Source organism: Haemorhous mexicanus, chromosome 1, assembly GCF_027477595.1.
Source record: "Haemorhous mexicanus isolate bHaeMex1 chromosome 1, bHaeMex1.pri, whole genome shotgun sequence".
NCBI classification, from domain to species: domain Eukaryota; kingdom Metazoa; phylum Chordata; class Aves; order Passeriformes; family Fringillidae; genus Haemorhous; species Haemorhous mexicanus.
In genome coordinates, this window is record NC_082341.1 from 152495975 (window position 1) to 152513806 (window position 17832).

The 17832-nt window shown below is 40.2% G+C and overlaps 1 protein-coding gene and 1 long non-coding RNA gene across 2 annotated transcripts in view; one reads left to right on the forward strand and one right to left on the reverse strand.

Annotated features, from left to right (window-relative positions):
- Nucleotides 1-17832, reverse strand: part of FAM135B (family with sequence similarity 135 member B) — a 139212-nt gene that overhangs the window by 60229 nt on the left and 61151 nt on the right. The window contains exons 4-6 of the mRNA XM_059867520.1: nt 14018-14088; nt 11526-11699; nt 785-911 (exon numbers count right to left, since the gene is read on the reverse strand). Coding sequence (XP_059723503.1) covers nt 785-911; nt 11526-11699; nt 14018-14088 — 372 coding nt within the window. The remainder of the gene's footprint in view (nt 1-784; nt 912-11525; nt 11700-14017; nt 14089-17832) is intronic.
- LOC132338223 (uncharacterized) lies at nt 759-5571 on the forward strand. Its single transcript, XR_009489407.1, has 2 exons — nt 759-1020; nt 4176-5571. It is a non-coding gene; the product is annotated as an uncharacterized LOC132338223 (long non-coding RNA).

The following is a 17832-nucleotide window of genomic DNA, read 5'->3' on the forward strand; positions in this document are numbered from 1 at the left end:
TAGAAGCAGCTCTGGTCCATGTGCAGTGGTGAGAGCACTGGACATGGAAGGAAGAGGTCACGATGGCAAATGTTCTCCGGGCGGTGCCACACGTGACACGGAAACACGAGAAGTTTCGACTCTTTCCTGGGTGAAGTCTGGTGCAAGAGGGACTCCTCTCTTCTCGAGGAATTGAGAACTGATTATCTAAAGGGTGGTGATGGACTGAGAGCGAGTGATCTAAAGGGTGGTAACGGAATTAGGAAATTTGGTGGGGGGAGGAGGAGGAAATTTGGAAGGTTTTCATCCTGTGTTCTGTGTGTTTTTCCTTGTAGTTTTAGGTTAATAATTTTTTTTTTCTTTCAATCTTAAGTTGGAGCCTGCTCTGCTCTGTCTCTGATCACATCTCACAGTAGATACCAGGAAAAGAGGTATTCACATGGAAGCACTGGCATTGCGCCAGGCTCAAACCATGACACAAGAACTGAAAGCCAGGACCTTTTCCTGAATAATTAATTTCACCTGTCAGCAGACACCTGGTCAGGTGAATCCTGTCTTAAAAGTGTCACTGTCCATGGGGGGTATATCCATACATCTTGAACCATGAAATGGTCCATGCAGGTGGGGGCTGAACTCCCAGGAATTGTGTAGCCAAATGCCAGGTGGTTCATGCAGAAACGTTTGAAGTGTTGTTCTTCCAAAAAATCCCTCTACAGGAAATATAAAACAATGACATGTTCTCCACAGACTGTGGATGTTCTGTGTGATGGAATTGAAGCAGGACATCATTCCTCATCCTCCTTACCTCTGAAGAAGTGGGTTTGCAGTAGCCAGCTCCAAACACTAGATTTTCTAATGACATACTGGACTGGTCTGGTCCCGCCTCCAGGTTGCCTTTACCAAGCCATGAACCTTTCCCTGGACGAGCAAAGCTGCAAGAAGAAAAATTGAGAAGAAAATAGTAATCAGAGGAACATTGTTAGAGAAGAATCATTGTTGTCCCAGTATAATTCCCTTGCTTAGAAAAGACTTACAATTTTGGTGAGTATTGTTTTTGTTTATTTCCAGTTGCACTGTAAATTTGTGTTTTCCTTGAAAATTATCATTGTCCAGTGTGCAGCAATGTGAATGAAGTTTGTTTTCTAGGCATTCAGTCGAGTGGTTTGACTGTTACCTTTAACTCACTCCTTTCTCTGCTATCTTACAGATCTTTTTCCAGCATAACATCTCACCAACACAACCTTTCTATCTATCCACACGGATCACATTCTTAAGCAACCTCTCATCAGCTTGCACCTTGATGGTTGCAACATCTTTCTCTCTGGCTTTAACCACATCACCCTTCCTCTTTGAGTTGTGCATGATCTCTCCTAACTACCAATATATTTTCTAGCTCATCCCAAATTTATTCCTATAGACTGGAAGTTTAGTTGCCACTTCTCACTCTCCCCTAGCATTAGTTTTCAGCACCAAAAGGATAAGACTTCATCCAAAAAAACATTTATTTTTTTCTGGGTGCAATGTGATTTCACTGATATCCAAATTCTTTCTCAAAAAACTGACAGAATGTAAGGTTTTTATTCTCAGTTCTGACTGAGAATATTGTGGTAAGTGCTCTCTTTTGGCTGTATTTGTACATTTGCTATTGAAGACCAAGAACCCATTAAGGGTGGCATAACCTGTCTGGAGTTTACTCAGCATCAAGCCCACCAGAGTATTGATGCACAGTCAAGGCTCATACTTTGGATTAATCTGAGCAGTACTTACACCCCAGTTAATGATGTGGGCTGCCTTTATATTCATTGGAGAGGAATTGGCATTTCCAGCATGAGTCATCTCTTGCTGAAGCAGTGATATCAAACAGATCAGAGGAATTTTACCCTCCACGTATTTCATTCTAATTGCGGGCTGTAAAGAGAGGCTGGATGACTGTCTCATCAACAACTGGAGATGAGCTAACCATACTGTTAGTCCCTCTGATAACACATGCTGTACACAAACTAGATCAAGATTTCAAGAGGGAAATCAGTCTTCTTGTGGGGAATGCAATGAGTCAGATTACCAACTGGGATTGCTAAAGTGCAACAAAAGTAACCAGAAGGGTTCTCAAAAAACACGCAGGTAAAGGTGGAACTGAAATTATGAACTGTAGAGAAAAAGGGAAAATACATTTGCTGCTTGTACCAAGTGCAGAGGCAATGCCTCTGGCGTTGTGCTACAACTTCCAAACTGGGATCACCATCCACAGGTATCTGATCCAAGTATCCCAAATCCCATTGTACCCAGGAGACCTGGTCTTCTTGAAAGAATAAAAACTTCCAGGATGGAGAGCACAAAGAAACATCTTAAAAGCATAATGTGCCAGAACTAGAAGCCACAGGGAAGTGCCACTCCTCCTGCAATGCCTTTCCAGTACAAGGTATTTCTCTATGTAGAGGTGTATTACGTGGCCACATCAGCTCAGATAAAACTAAAGAATTGATATCTATACCAGATTCAGTTTTTAAGGACAGATGAAGGTGCTGTGTGCTGTAGAGAAACACACAGAAAACAGAGAATCATAGAATCACAGAACATCCTGAGATGGAAAGGAGCCACAAGAATCACCAAAATCCAGCTCTTGATCCCACACAGGGCAGCCCCACGAATCACACCATTTGTTCAAGAGCATTGCCCAAATGCTTCTTGAACTCTGGAAGGATTTATATCAAAGATACAAACAAACAAACAAAAAGAAAATTACTATCTATACAAAAGGTGAGGTTCTTGTGTGAAAGAGTTTTGCAACATTGGAAAAAGAATCTCAAGTGAAATTACAAATTGGACCAGTTTCAGAAGGCTAAACACAAATCCCTGTCTTGTCTGTAGAACAAAACTGCTGTCTGTAATAGATAAATACTGGCAAAAAGGTCCTTCCATAAGAAAGAAGATGGGGTAGAACAAAAAAAGAAAATATCTATTCTTGCTTATGTATATTTTAATTTATGTGATCAAAGCAATTTCCATCTGGTTGCTTCTAAGCAGCATGAAGCCTTTCCATGTATTTCCTACATGCACCATTTAAGATAAAAGCAATGAATAAATAAACAAATAAATAAAACTATTTCCAACAGACAAGAGCTATACCCTGCTCTGAATAATTTCAGCTGTTATTGAACGATGTTGTCTGCTGTGGTCTGCTGGAAAGGCTCAAGAAACCAAAATAAAAAATGATTGTTGTGGTATCAGAGAGAGAAGCTTAAACAAATGTTCTGTACACATGAAAAACTCCTCATTTGAATATGAGCAAAGCTTTCAAAGGTTTAAAGGGAGAGAAGAGCACTTTTTAATGCCTTTTTTATTTAGCTTTTGCTTTTACAGCAGAGAAAGGTTTTTAATCTGCTGGTTTTATGGAAATTGATTTCATGTAGCACTGTAAAACAAAAACCTTCTTTTGGGAAACATGCCAAAACATCATCAGTCTGCTGAGGGAAAGTTTAAGTGGAAGGCTTACAAACTGCTGAGTCCCTCTAATGTTATCTGAAGTACATTATGATGGAAGAAAATTTTTATTAGCAATAACAGGTTCATTTGCTACATCAATTATTTTTTCACTGTATTTATTTCTTCTAATTATTTCTGTAAACATTCTCATTTGTATGAATCATGAACCTTGGTTACTTACGTGTCCATTTGGACTATCTATTTAATAGCACTGATTTAATATCAACATTTAGATCCTTAGCCAGAATAACCTCAGCTTTTAATTGGAGTCAGGATAAAAAAGGTCAAAAGAGGTAACATGTGCGTGTGCCCAAGAGGACTAAAGTGCATGCATGCAGAACTATTAATATTTTCAGTGAAATATTTCATGGGTTCTTTTTGAGCTGGCCTTTTGATGACCTTATCCATGAGACCATGAGTGGCACAGGTAACCTGGCAGAGGTTACAAGAGAATTTGTAGATGCCCCATCCCTGGAAGTTTTTAAGGCCAGCTTGGATGGGGCCCTGAGCAACCTGGTCCAGTGGGAGATGTCCCTGCCCATGGCAGGGAACGAGATGATCTTTAAGGTCGCTTCCAACCCAAACCATTCTATAATTCTTTTTTTTTATGCCCTTATCCTTCAAAGGAGTCTCCCAATTATTACAGCAGTCATCTATGGACATACTGTACAGTAAACTGCCTTGAAAAGTCCAATTTTTTTCCTTCATTACAGCCTGCAAGATCCAGCAATCAAAATTTAAGACCTTTCTGACTCAAAGGTTATATTCAAGCAATTATTTCCAGCAATCATGGTTACCTTCTACGAATTTGTGTCCACGACTTTGTGATTTATACTTTTGGCCTCTGTAACATCTTTTGGAATGAATTTCTCGTTGTAATAAGTGCTGGACTTTCTGGTTCTTTTGAACACGCTGTTGCAGAATTCTATGTGGCAACATTAGGTTCTTGTTTAGCACAAAATATTAAATAATCATTCCCTGTTTTTTTCCCTTCTATGGACAATTATCTTACATATAAATGAAATTACAGTTTCCTAGCATAAGGAATTCAATGGCCTTGATAAATGTTAATTCAGATGTGTTATTGAAGCAAATCAGAACAATTACTTTAGGGTAGTTTAATAGAAAACCATTCTCTCTTTCAGATTCACCTTCCCAAAAAAGAAATACTTTTCTTTCATTTTTAGTTTTGTTTTGGGTCTTTCTTTTTGTAGCAGGGAAGGGTTTAGTTGTTTCGGGTTTTTTTGGTAAGCAAATTTTTTTCACAAAGCGAAGTTTTAGCAGAATGGGGAGAAAAAATTGGGCTCTGATTCTTGCTTGGGGGAAAAAAAAACGTATCTTGCACTATATGAAATTATCAAACTCTAAAAAACCAAAACCAAACAACCTCCATACACACACGATCATCACATTTCTAATGACAAGAAATTTCAATCTTGTGAGTAAACCAGGAGTGGAAATTCAAGAAATAAATTTGTATCCCACTTAGGCCAGATCCTTGGAGAAACCACTTCTTTATATCTCAGTCCCTTATACATAAAATAATACTGCTTTAAAAATTGAAAATATAAGTCTGTCCCATAGAAATAGCATAACTCAGAATTAAACCCTCACAGTCCCCATTATCATGTGTTTTCATTTCACCACTGAATTCCTTCTCCCACAGATCATGAAAATTGTAGTGACAACACCAATTTCCCTCATTGTTTTAACTCAAAACTTTAATATATCTTTTGGAAAATTCCTACTGGCACATGGCCATAGGGTATATGGGTGATCTGTTATTTTTTTTTAAGAATAATCTGTGGATATTTAGGATTGTGTTCCTCTAGGCATGGTCCTCTCTTACCCAAGGAGTTTCACTAAGGTTATAATCAGTTACTGTAAAATATTCTGAGTTTTTGGGTAAAAGGGATAAGGTTTACTAAAATTAAATTTTAATGAAAATACATATCTCTCCTAAGATACCAAACAGAGTCAAGGGGGAATCTGGTTTGAAATCTTTAGTGATTTTGACTGCTGGAAAATGCTGGCTCATTTGTCCTGAACTTAACCTTGTTTCCTATAAAACTTGCAAGCAGATAAAGCCATGTGGTAATATTTAATTTACTTTTGAGTGGGATTTTTCTGTTTAAACTTGACTCATAAATTGTCATGTTTTTCTTATGTGATTTCTCACGTGGCAGCACAGGAGAATGGCATGCCAAAGTGCAGGTTTATCTTTGCAGATATGAAACAAGCTACCAAATAAAAGAAAATTCAAAGGAAAAATCATCCAGTTATTACAGATGAGTTCCTAGAGGAAAATAATACAAACCAGTATGATTCTATTAAACATATTATGGAAGGAATAGCTCTTTACTGCATAAAAATTCCATTTTCATTCTACAGATTAATTTATTTGCAAACAGGGTGGAGAGGGGGGAAAAGTGAAGAACTTTAGTCCCCAATATTAGATTTGTGCAGTTTCAGACACCAGCTGCCCATAGGTAGGAGTCAGCAACACTTCCACCTGTAGGAGAATAGACCTGCACCATCTGCACCCAGATTCAAGGTGCACAAGGCAGCACAGTGTGTGTATCATTTACTGATGGATCAGTTGTACTTTTGAGGAAAAGGTGAATGCCTGGAAATAAACAAATTTAGGTGAGATAAAATTGCTCAAGAAGGACCAGGCTTGGCCTTATTCCTCAGTGCAGTGAAGCAGAGAACAAGATCTCAGAGAACAAGAGGGCTAGAGCTGCAATCTTCAAATAAATTGTGTCCCTCTGATTCTGTTTCCTCTTCCAGAAAGAACAAGGTAAAGGCACTGAAAAACTGAGTATCTATGTCTTGGTTGCTCCACCAAAAAAAAGTATATTATATTATTTCCCCATCTCAGATTCTACCAAGATTTCTTGTTTTTCATCAGTGATTTGGAGGTGAGCAATTAAGAATTCAATGTTAACAAGTAAAATCCTTAGAGTCTACTTTGTTTTTTTCACATAAACTTATGTATGGAATTGGGAAAAGGAATAGAAAGTTGAGGAGAATCCAGAAAGCTGGCAAAAATAAACACCTTTCATGTGTAAGCAAGATGAAACAGGTTTGCCAGCTGCCCATGGCAAAGGATCTGCTTATCTGCAGCAATTTCAAGACTGGCTTTTTTAAATTTCCTTGGTGGTTTGGGTTTTAATTTTTTGGGAAGCAGTGAAGAGCTCTCTAGAATTAATGAGCCATGTTTCTTGTGTTTGCCTCCTAAGTGAGTCCGGTGTAAGGCACTGTGCTTGCAGCATGCCTGAGACAATGCAGACCTCTACACCACAGACCCACCACATTTTCCTTTGGGAAAAAAATGAAATATCTCTTGAAGTCTGAGTTATGCTGGAGTAAAATGTCTTTCCTAACAGCTGCAGCTGGGCTAATGAGCACTGCCTGCACTCACAGCCCTGGCTAGTGACAGGGAGCGAAGGGAGAAGTCAGTGCCTCAGGCTAGAAACCAACCTCATCCATAGGAATGAGAAAACTTGAGCCCAAAGCCCCCACTCCTCCTCCTCCTCACCTTCCTCTTACAAGTGTTTGCTCACATTTAGCCCCAGGATCTTAGGGAAGAGAATGGAAAGTATTTAGTCTGCTTATGGAGGGCAGTGCCTCAGCAGGGGAGCAGTCTCAAGCTTGAACATTGTTCCCTTTTTTTAGTTATCTTTTGACAGGCTGACCTGCTCATCCCCTGTCACCCTGGGTAAAATGAGGTTGCCAGAGGCAAGCCCTCACCTTTCCAAAGAGAACTGCCACTTGTGTCACATTAGGGTGTGGCATCCAGCTCCTGCTCTGGGTTCTGCTCTATTTCTCCCACCTTCTAAAAGTCTGAAATACAACTCCATGATCTGCAGGTGCCAGAAGTACTCAGTGCAGACACCACAGCCAGCACAGCAGCTGTCACTGCTCTGCCACAGCACAGCTCCAGCCCTGGTGTCACAGTGTCCTGCTGTGCCTTGTCAAAGGGTTTGGGTTTTGGGCAAGACACACATGAGGGGTGAAGTGTTTCAGGTCAAGACAACAGCCATCACAGCCACTGCCCCTACATCTCAGTTCTCCTCTATTATTCCACTCAGACCTCAGAAAGAAAAGTCTTGAACATGGTCCCTGGCAGTCCAGCTTCCTGAGCCACTCCTGGGGTGCTTTTTAGAGAAGTCAAAGATCTCTAAGGATCAGAGAAACAGTTTTTAACCAAGCTCTGGCTCGGTGCTCTGCAAGGACAAGTAAAACCAAGCAGTCCCTTCTCTGCTGCAGTGGGATGCAGCTGCACAAGGAGCAAGAAGATGAGGAAATCCACCAAAGCCTCACACCATGCTTGTGGTCATCCCACAGGTACAGCAAAATATGACTGCTCTGGAGATAAGTTGGCCCACAAGACCCTCATGTGGTTCAACAGATCCAAGTGTCACCCCTGAGTTTGGATATTCCCAGGTGAGTACAGAGTGAGTCTCATTGAGAGGAGCCCTGCAAAGAAGAACCTGAGGGTTCTGGTGGATGGAAAACTGGAGAGAAGCCAAAAACGTGCAGGTCAGAAAGCCAACCACATCCTGGGCTGCATCCATGAGCAGCAGGTGAAGGGAGGGGATTCTGTTCCTCTGTCCTGCCCTTGTGAGACTCCACCTGCAGTGCTGCATCCAGCTCTGGCATCCCCAGCACAGGAAATTGTGGGATAGTGTGGACCTCTCAGATCAGGCTAGAGGAGGCCACTAAAGTGGTCAGAGGGCTGGAGCATCTCTCCTCTGAGGACAGGCTGAGAGAGCTGGGGTTGTTCAGCCTTGAGAAGAAAAGGCTCCAGGATGAGAGTGCTGCACTTTTCAGTACCTAAGGGTAGCTTATAAAAAAGAAGGAGAGAGATGTTTGACAAGGGAAGGTAGTGATAGGACAGGGGGAAATTGCTTTATATTGAAAAAGAGATTTATTTCAGATTTTAGGATGAATTTTTTTACTGTGAGGGTGGTGAGGCCCTGGCACAGGTTGCCCAGAGAAGCTGTGGCTGCCCCATCCCTGGAAGTGTTCAAGGTCTGGTTGAATAGGACTTGGAGCAACCTGGGACAGTGGAAGGTGTCCCTGCCTATGGAAGGGGAGTTGGAACTAAAATATCTTTAAGCTACCTTCCAATCCAAACCATTCTATGATTCCGTGCTAACAAAGCTGGAGATGAGTTCCCTCAAAGTCTGCCTCACCACCTTCCTACTCAGCCTCTCGCTTTCTCAGGAAATCCACAAAGCCATTAGCAGTTGCCATGAACTTGGACTCTCTCAAAAAGCTGTGTTACACTTTTTAAAAAAGCTGAATCACAAAATTCCCATCCAGAAGCCTGCAAAAGATCCCAGACATGTGAATTTCACTCATGCTCAGGTTGGTAAAAGGCGAGGGCTTCAAAGTCTCAAACCTAATGTAATATTTATTATATCAGAATTTTTAACCAGGACAAACATCAATATCAAAATGTTCACTTGTCAAAGAAGCAGGAGGTAATGGAGGCACCCTGGAAAGGTTTCCCCAGCAGGAGCTGCTTGTGAGTATACATTACCCTGAAGGGAAAGGCCTGGATTGGTCTTGCTGATTTTCCTCTTTAAACAACAAAAACAACATGGAAGAACTTGAACAAAAGTATCTATTTTGTTATCAGAGCTGACAAAATATGAAAATCTGAGTCCACTTGGCATGTATGAGCTGATAGATGTCCTTCAGGCAAAGTGGTGTTGCAGGAAAACTTCAATGCAGCAGTGAATTTCAATTTTACATAATTATTTTCAGGGTAGGTCTAGAACTGTTGCAATTTTACATATAGGTCTATAGATATGAGTAGAAATAATGTGTATATGCACACAAGGTATGTGCCATGATGGGGCAGTATAAGGTAGCAAATGAAACCACAGTGAGAAACACTGCTAGGTTTTGGGGGTTTTTTACTTCATAATGTAATTATTCCCATCCTTGGATGTGTTCCAGGCCAGCCTGGATGGGGCTCTGACCAGCCTGGGCTAGTGGGAGATGTCCCTGCCCATGTCAGGAGGTCTGGAACTAACTGATCTTTAAGGTCCCTTCCAATCCAATCCAATCTGTGATTGCATGATTTGGGGTTTATTTTTTTCTATAATGCGACAAAAAAATAGTCATTCAGGTTTTATTGTGCTATGAAAAAAAATCTGATTATACACTTAATTTTTTTATGCTCCTAATAGCCTCCAGTGATAAATGATAAAAAGGTAAGTTCTGAGCTGTGGGAAATCCAAATAAGTTTTAATTGGCTGGTTTTGTTTTAGAGTACTTGGAAGTGCCATTTATTTTACATTACTGTCTTCATCCTGATTTATACATTGAGAATGCATGTTATAAAAACTCTTTGGGTTTGGAATATATATCAAGAAGAAGATAAATCCTTGCTATCACTCTTTAAAATGATTTTATGGGCTTAAGCAAATGAGACTGTATATTGTGTTGCCAAAAATCTTCATTCTACCACAATAAGTAAATATATTGTATACTTCACAAATGTCCACAAAATAGTATTTTAAAAGCAATAATAATCTGACTATGGAGCAGTTACTCATCATGTGATTTATGCCTTATAACAGTAACAAGGCTGTGCAACCCCATTCATTAGAGGATAACACAGAACGGGAAACAGTCATTAAGCCTCTTAAGCTATTGTTCTTTCATCCTTTCCTGTAGTTGAACAATGAGCAAATTATCTGATCAAAACTCTCTGGTTAGAAGTAATCTGTTACAATCTAATTCACTGTTTTAAAAGTCAACACATAGAAAATCAGAGATACAGCAGTTACCTGTATCACATCAGCAGAACTCAGATACGTCACTCTGATCCGCTGGCATGAGACACATCCCTGTCATGTCTCACAGAATCATTCAGCCTCAGAATGGATTGGTTTGGAAGGGACCTTAAAGGTTATCTGGTTTCAACCTTCCTGCCATGGGCAGGGGCACCTTCCACTAGACCAGGTTGCTCAAAGCCCCATTCAATTTGACCTTGAACAGTTTCAGGGATGAGGCATCCACAACTTCTTAAATTCTAACAACCTCAGGCTCAACCTCTTACAATCCCAATTCATTCTGTGGCATCATGTTCAAGCAGTGCTTTCACACTAATGGAGCACTGAAGCAAAGAATTAAGTCAAAACACAAAACTTGAGGAAAACAAACTCTACAGATTTGTCTTTCCTTTCTGACAATGTGCTGTTCACACAGTATTTGACAAAATTAAGATTTCTTGGTCATTTCAGAAAAAAGACCTTGCTGGAGTGAAGGGAAGCTGAACAAATCTGAATGCTGTATTTTGCTTCAAAACCAAAGGAGTTCCCTCCTTCTCAGCCCTCTCTATCTCACATGCTGACAAGATTGGGCTCTAAGTAAATTGTTAGAAAGACCTTTGCTTCCCTTCACCTGCTCTAGATATTAGAGGATATTGACGTCCAGCCCTGTTTTACTTGAAGGAGTTCTGAATTATTTTCTTGTCATTATGAATCAGATAACATAAGCATACCTAGACCCCATGGCAGCTGGTATTACAGTGCTGCACAGTCAAACCAGATGAAGCTGCAAAGGAAAATCCAGTGGAGCCTTAGCCAGCACTGACTCCTGCGTGCCTCCTCCTAACCACTTAATGAATTATGCTCATGCACAGAGGCCAAGGATGGGTCCAGTTGTCCTGAATGCTTTACAAATCATCAGAGAGGAAAAATGTAAATGCTTTTATTGCTTTTAGACTAAAGAGGAAAAACAACCAAGGAAAACAGTTTGCATTTTCCCCATTGCAGGGGAATAGGGACCAAGGCTAATCCAAATTCTTAACCTCTTCTCCAAAATTTTGATATTTTTTGACCAGACCCCCAGTGTCTTACCAAGGGAAGAGGCCTGTGTCACAGTTTAGTTCTAAACCCCTCTCAGCCTCTCAGCTCAAGACCAAAACACCTTTAAATTAAAATATCCTCTCAGCTTCCCCATCCAATGAGCAAACAGTATTAGAGAACTCAGCAGAGGAAGGTCCTCCACCTTCCCACAGACACTCCTGTGCCCCTTACCTGATCAGAGGCTGGTGCAGAGCCACCAGGGAGGCGTGCACCGTGACGGAGACCACGGAGAGGTGGAAGTAGTCGAACATGACGGGAACGTGGTGGTGCAGCCCTCTGCGGGGGTGGAAGTGCAGGCACAGAGTGCGGCTGCTGATCATGGGGATGGCTGGCACATCCCTCAGCCTGCAAGGGAAAGGGGTTTGCAGGGGTCAGTGAAAGGCTGAGCTGGCACAGCCTGTAATGTGCTACAGGCAGCAGACAGAGACGGCTTGAGGTGAAATTTTATCACTCCCCATCTTCGTAAGTCTTAACGTAACTGAAGAGCATCTTGTGCTGTGCTCGTGCCAAACATAAACATTAATATTAATGTAGATATAATTAATATAAATAGAACTACAAAACCATAAAGAACACATGCAGAGTTATATATGAATATACAGTATACAAGAAGAACAGATGTGACACAGTTCTGGTTTTCCCTGGTGATTGCCCTTGATGTCCAGCTATGCAGTAGTAGGCACATCAAGATCTAAATAGCAGAAGCAAATGCATTTAGCAAACTGTTCAGTTTATTTGAGTGTTCACAGATGGGACACCACACTGCTTGCGTGTGGCATTACATTCTCTGAAAAAATCCCTTCGCCCAGGATTTTTCTCCTGCGAAGATGAGAAGCCCAAGAGAAAAGAAAAACAATTCTTATCTCATTTGCTTCTCCTCTGTTTTGCTCATGTGGAATGTCTTTGGAGATTGTTTACCCACAGGTGATTGTTTCATTGGATTCTTGTGTGAGTTGTTTTGACTCTTTGGCCAATTGGCGCCAAGCTGTGTGGAGACTCTGGAAAGAGTCACAAGTTTTCATTATTATCTTTTTTAGCATTTTAGCAAGTATCCTTTCTGTATTCTTTAGTATAGTATAGTATTCTTTAATATAATATAGTATCATAAAGTAATAAATTAGCCGAGAACATGGAGTCGGATTCATCATTCCAGCCTTTGTCAGGACATTTCCCAGCAAATACAATACTTGTGTTCTTCTGTGTAAGAACAATCAGCTCAGGCAATCTGTGAGAGTTAGAAGCAGTCCTGTGTCAGACACAGCTGAAAACATTCAGAGTACCTTTCCAGTTTGTCGATCTGAAAAAAACTTTTTGGAAGAGGCCAAAATTCAAAAGAGAAATTTAAGTAACTGCAGAGAAACAGTACAAGTTGGATTAGCTTCTCTGGGTTTTGGGTTGGTTTCTTTCTTTGTTTTTTTCAGTAAATAAAAGTCAAGACTTTAATTTAAAGTTTGTTTATAATTATTCCAGAATAACTATCCTAGTTTTCAGTCAACCACATGATATCTGAGTTATCTATAGGACAGGAGACTGAGCTGTAAACCTGGAGCCTGCCTAAACAGATCCTCCCAATGCAAGTGAACCTTCTAAAGAGGAATTATTTTAACGCATTAAAGATACTTCTGAAGACAATTGTTTCCTAGAGCTCAGGAAACCTAGGAATAGATGGCTGAATGGTGCATGGTTAGTTCCAAGAAACATTTCAATGGTATTTGCAGAATATAATTTTCTAAAAATCACTACTTTTGTTTATAGTAAATCACCCTAATCTTTCAGGTGATAATAGAAATTAGGTATAGGGGCTAGAGCACAATTCCATAACCTAAATGTTTCAGTTCTTTTTATTTTTGGCTGTAAATTAATGTCTGTTTTTTCTCTCTTCAAGACCCATAAGCACTGATAGTTAAGTCCCCCCTTCCTGAGAGAACAAATTTTCTCTTTATGTATCTTGAAGATAACAGAAATATATTCTTGAAATTTGTTTGTGTGCTCTGTGGGTATGAACAAAATCCCACGGGAGCAGTCTCAGCATGAAACACAGCTCAGATGATTTCTCTGCATCCCCTCCCACTCCTCATAAATGCTACTCAAGTCACTAGAACCCTTTTCCCTGACTCAGTGAGGCTCAAAAACATCTGGGATCACACTTTCTGCTATGTCTCAGGAAGAGATGCTACTCCCCCTTCACCTAAGATTACAGAATCAAATTCAGTTAGAGGAAATCAAATTCAATAGGAAAACTACTTCCTCCTAAAATGTAGAGGCTATTTTCTAAATAGAAGAAAAGTGCTTAGCATGTTCATAACTCCTGTCTTCGGCCAGAAAATACTTCATTGCCTTCTGAGATAAATGCATTCCTGAGTCACAGACCCTGACCTTATGGAGGTCAATGATGATATTCCCTTCAACAGCAGCAGAGATAGACCAACACTTAAAACCTTTGAGAAACTTACACTTCAAGGAGAAAAATATGTTCTCCCTTTAAGCAGGAATATGAGATACACACTTCAAATACAGAAGGGAGAAACAGGAAAACTTCAACACTAAGGCAAATGGAAGCCTTATCAAAGCTCTCCTTTTTTAAAAAGGACTCATTTCATCAAAGTAATTTTCTGGTTGAACAGACCCCCACATTACCAATTGAGCTTTAAACCAGCACTTACTGTTGGTCACTATCAGTAAAGTGCAGGTCCAGCTTGAGCTGAAAATCTGCCTCATTCAATGCATCTTCCACCTGCAAAAAGGGAGAGACAAGGTTGCCTTTGTAAGTTGGCACCTACAACACACAAGGCAAAGGTGGGTGGGTTTGTCTGATAAGAGCAAAGGCAAAACCACACAGCAACAGCAGCATGACAGCACAGAGGCAGAAAGAAGCAAATGTGACAGTGAGTCGAGGTAATTGCGGAAGGAGTCAGAGGGAACCAGAGCAGTCAGAGGTGTTATCTGCCACCAGGTGCCATGGCATGTCAAAAAAAATCACTCCAGACAAGAGGAATCAGAGAGCATCAAGCTCTGCATTTGTTAGATCCTTGCTCTTGCACACCAAGAGCCAGAAGAGCATTTCTGAGGCTGCTCTCCCTCACTGAGTGAGCCTTTATTTGAGTAACCTTATCAGCTGAAAGAAAGCAAGGACTGGGTTTTCCTGGATGAGAAACAGCCACAAATCCATGTGGTTACCTACCTGTAACTAATAAAATTTTCAAATTTTACAGCTTAAAACATTCAGAAGTGGCTCAAATAATTCTGGAAATTTCTGATCACTCATCATTGATCTTTGAGTTTATGTCTCAGCAAACCAAGGCTTTCCTGTCCCACGGTGACTCTTTCAGGCCCTTAGCAGATTCATTGAGGTAGTTTGTCATTGATTCTTATGTAGATGATTTTCTTTCCAAAACTCAAAGGCCTTGGTAGTTTTAAAAACTAAAACAGAAGTTTAACTTGTTACATGGCTGAGTGTGTCTATATGTGGAAGGATTCTGCTCACCAAAACTACTGAAGAAATCATGTGTGATTCACCGGCACCTCCATTCTAACTCATCTAACAGGTCCCACCAGTAAAATTACCCATCTTTTATTGTCAATAAAATAGTTTTATTGGGTTTTTTGAGACAGCGCTAGAGAGAGTAGTTCATTACCTTCACTGGGAAAGAAATAAATTGGATAACACAACCCAGCTTGGCACAGTTAAAACAACTGTAATCAATGGAAATAAATAAATTAGAATAAAAGAGGATTAAGCTGTCCAGCACTTTCTTATTCACTCCTTTGAAATGTCAATTCTTCCCCAAGAAAAATTGGTTTAATAGAATAAAAAATAATAATAATTTCTAACAACCTAAATGGACATATGAACAAAAAAATTTACACATTTTATAACCAAAATAGTTGTTTTCTGTGAATGTAAACATCCTTTATAGCATGACAGAACACAGCAGGAGGTGCACAGTAATAAATGTGGAAACTTGAAGTTATTCACTGGGGGTGTGATATTATAAATACAACCTTTTTTACCACCAAAAGGTGAGATGTATGGGTTCTGTCTTCTGTCAGTAGCAAGCAGAGGCAGGGAGTGACCTGCTCCATCCTAAGGTAACCACTGGGGAAGGACAATTAATTTCTGTTTGTGCCTGTCTCTTTCCATTGACAATAGGCAGAGCTTAGAGAAATTTCTTGGTCTAGATACATTTGCATTTTAGATGGCTTCAAACAGGCAAGATGAACTCCGCTTTCCAAAGGTGATCATCATCTTAACAACAGAGTAGAGACTACACTAAAAATGCACTGAAGGCAACATCAGAGGTATATACCCTGCTCTGACAGGTAGGTTTCATAAAATAAATAACATAAACCATGTTTAGCCAGGTTTTCCAAAGGTGAAAGTGCATTGACAATGTACAATCTTCTCCTGTCAAGGTAAGAAAATTGAGAGTCAAGGTTGTGTTTTAAGAAATTCTGAAAGATGTGAAATTTAATTCCATAAAAAAAAACGCACAAAAACTCCTCACCTTTTTCCTTTTTAATGAGTTGCTATCACTAAAAATCACAGTTGCTGGCAGTGACATAAAAAGTAATCATTACTGAAGCTACATTCTGAATTTAAACTAGGAATTCAGAACAGTGCTTCAGACAAAGCAAACGTCCTCCTCCTCCAAATAAAGGGGATGAAATTTTGGGTCTGAGCCTAGCCCTGCTGAGCACCTGCAACAGCCCCTGAGATATGAGTGTGTGCTCCAAAAAAGTTCAGTAGCTGGTGACACTCGCCCCAAACACCTTGAGGCAGAAAGCAGATGCCTGAGAGACCAAGAGATACTCTTCACTGCATGGGGTCATGCAGTATACTGCATAAATTAGATATTTTTATTTCTAAAACTGTATTGAAATCAAACTGATCAGAATAGTGCAAAACCTCTGTCTTAGGTTGGAAATAGTGATATTCTATTCCTATCTGTTAGAACTGGGGCAGTTATCTTCTGTTAATTGGGCAGTTTGTCTTTATTGCTTCCACAAACTATCCTCCCTCCAGGAGGTATCCTCTGTTCATGGCCAGTGAGTCTCACTGCACAGCTGATAAAATTCCATCATCCCTTTGGGAAATGCTCCGCCCAGGGGGAGGAGCCAAACATTCCTACCTGGATATAATCTGAGGTTTGGAACACCACAGGAAGCCTTTCCCACTGGATTCCCAGAGAAGCGACTTTCTTCTCCACTGAATTCCCAGAAGAAGACCAGGCCCATCTACAGCACCCCTGGAGCTTCAGAGGAAAACTCCACCCTTGTCCAGGATCCCTGCTCCAACAGAACCACACCTGGCACTGCAAGAGGGCTGTAGCCACCATTTAATGGGACTTCTGCCAACACCCTGACCCACAGGGTGTCAGGTCTATTCTGACTCTGTCAATAGGTTTTTTTGTTTATTTTTGTTTTTACTATAACATTTGTTTGGTTTTAGTTTTCCTCCTAAAGAACTGTTATCCCTATTCCCATATCTTTGCATGAGAGTCTTTTAATTTCAAAATCATAATACTTCAGAGGGAAGGAGTTTACATTTTCCATTTCAGGAGAGTCTCCTACCTTCCTGAAGCAGACACCTGTCTTTTTAAACCAAGACAACCCCACATAAAACTGATCAAAGTTCCCGCTACTGAGTTAATGTTTTCCTTTTTCCCTCCCTAATATTTAACCATTTAGCCAGAATGTCAAACTCAATGCTCTGGATGTCTCAGATCACTCTAAATCTCTCTGGAAAATACAAAATCTAATATACTGTCTTATTCCAGCTTGCCTCACTCTGTTCTTTTGCTGCTCCTAAATTTCCCCTGAACAGGACCAGCAAGGAAGAAGCCAGACCAGTTATCTATGCTACTGCAGGATGAAAGAGGCAAAGCTTCTTCTCTAATAAAAAGGAAAGCATAAGCATGTGAAAATAATTTAGAGTTCTTTGTAGCAATAAATTCTCCCTGCAATATTGTTTCCTTTGAATTCAAAAAATGCTGTGTGCTGGGACAATATAGAAAAAGACATCAAATAAACCAGAGTTTTAAAGAACCATATATATGGTGAAATGCATGTTCAGTGCCACTTCTAGGCAAATAATAGTGCTTCCTTCTGTTTAATACCAGGCCAAAAAAAAAAAAAACCAAGTATTTGCATATTTAGGTGTATCTAGGGTTATGCTAGAGGAAGAGAGGGAGAATTAAAAAAAATAGCAAATAATCTAATTTGGACACACACATTGGTTTTGTTGTTTGGTCGTTTCTGTTTGTTTGGGTTTTTTTCCTTAGAGTTTCTATCAGCAAAACATCTCACTCGCAAAACTACCTGAGCACGAGGAGGAACAATGCCCCCCTAATAAAATATTGGATAATTCCAGCTCTGGCAGCAGAAACTGCATGGAGTGTATGAACTCAATACTTGCATTATCCAGACTAACTCTTTTGTCTATTTATCATAACTTCCATCCACAGACAAAAACAGCAAA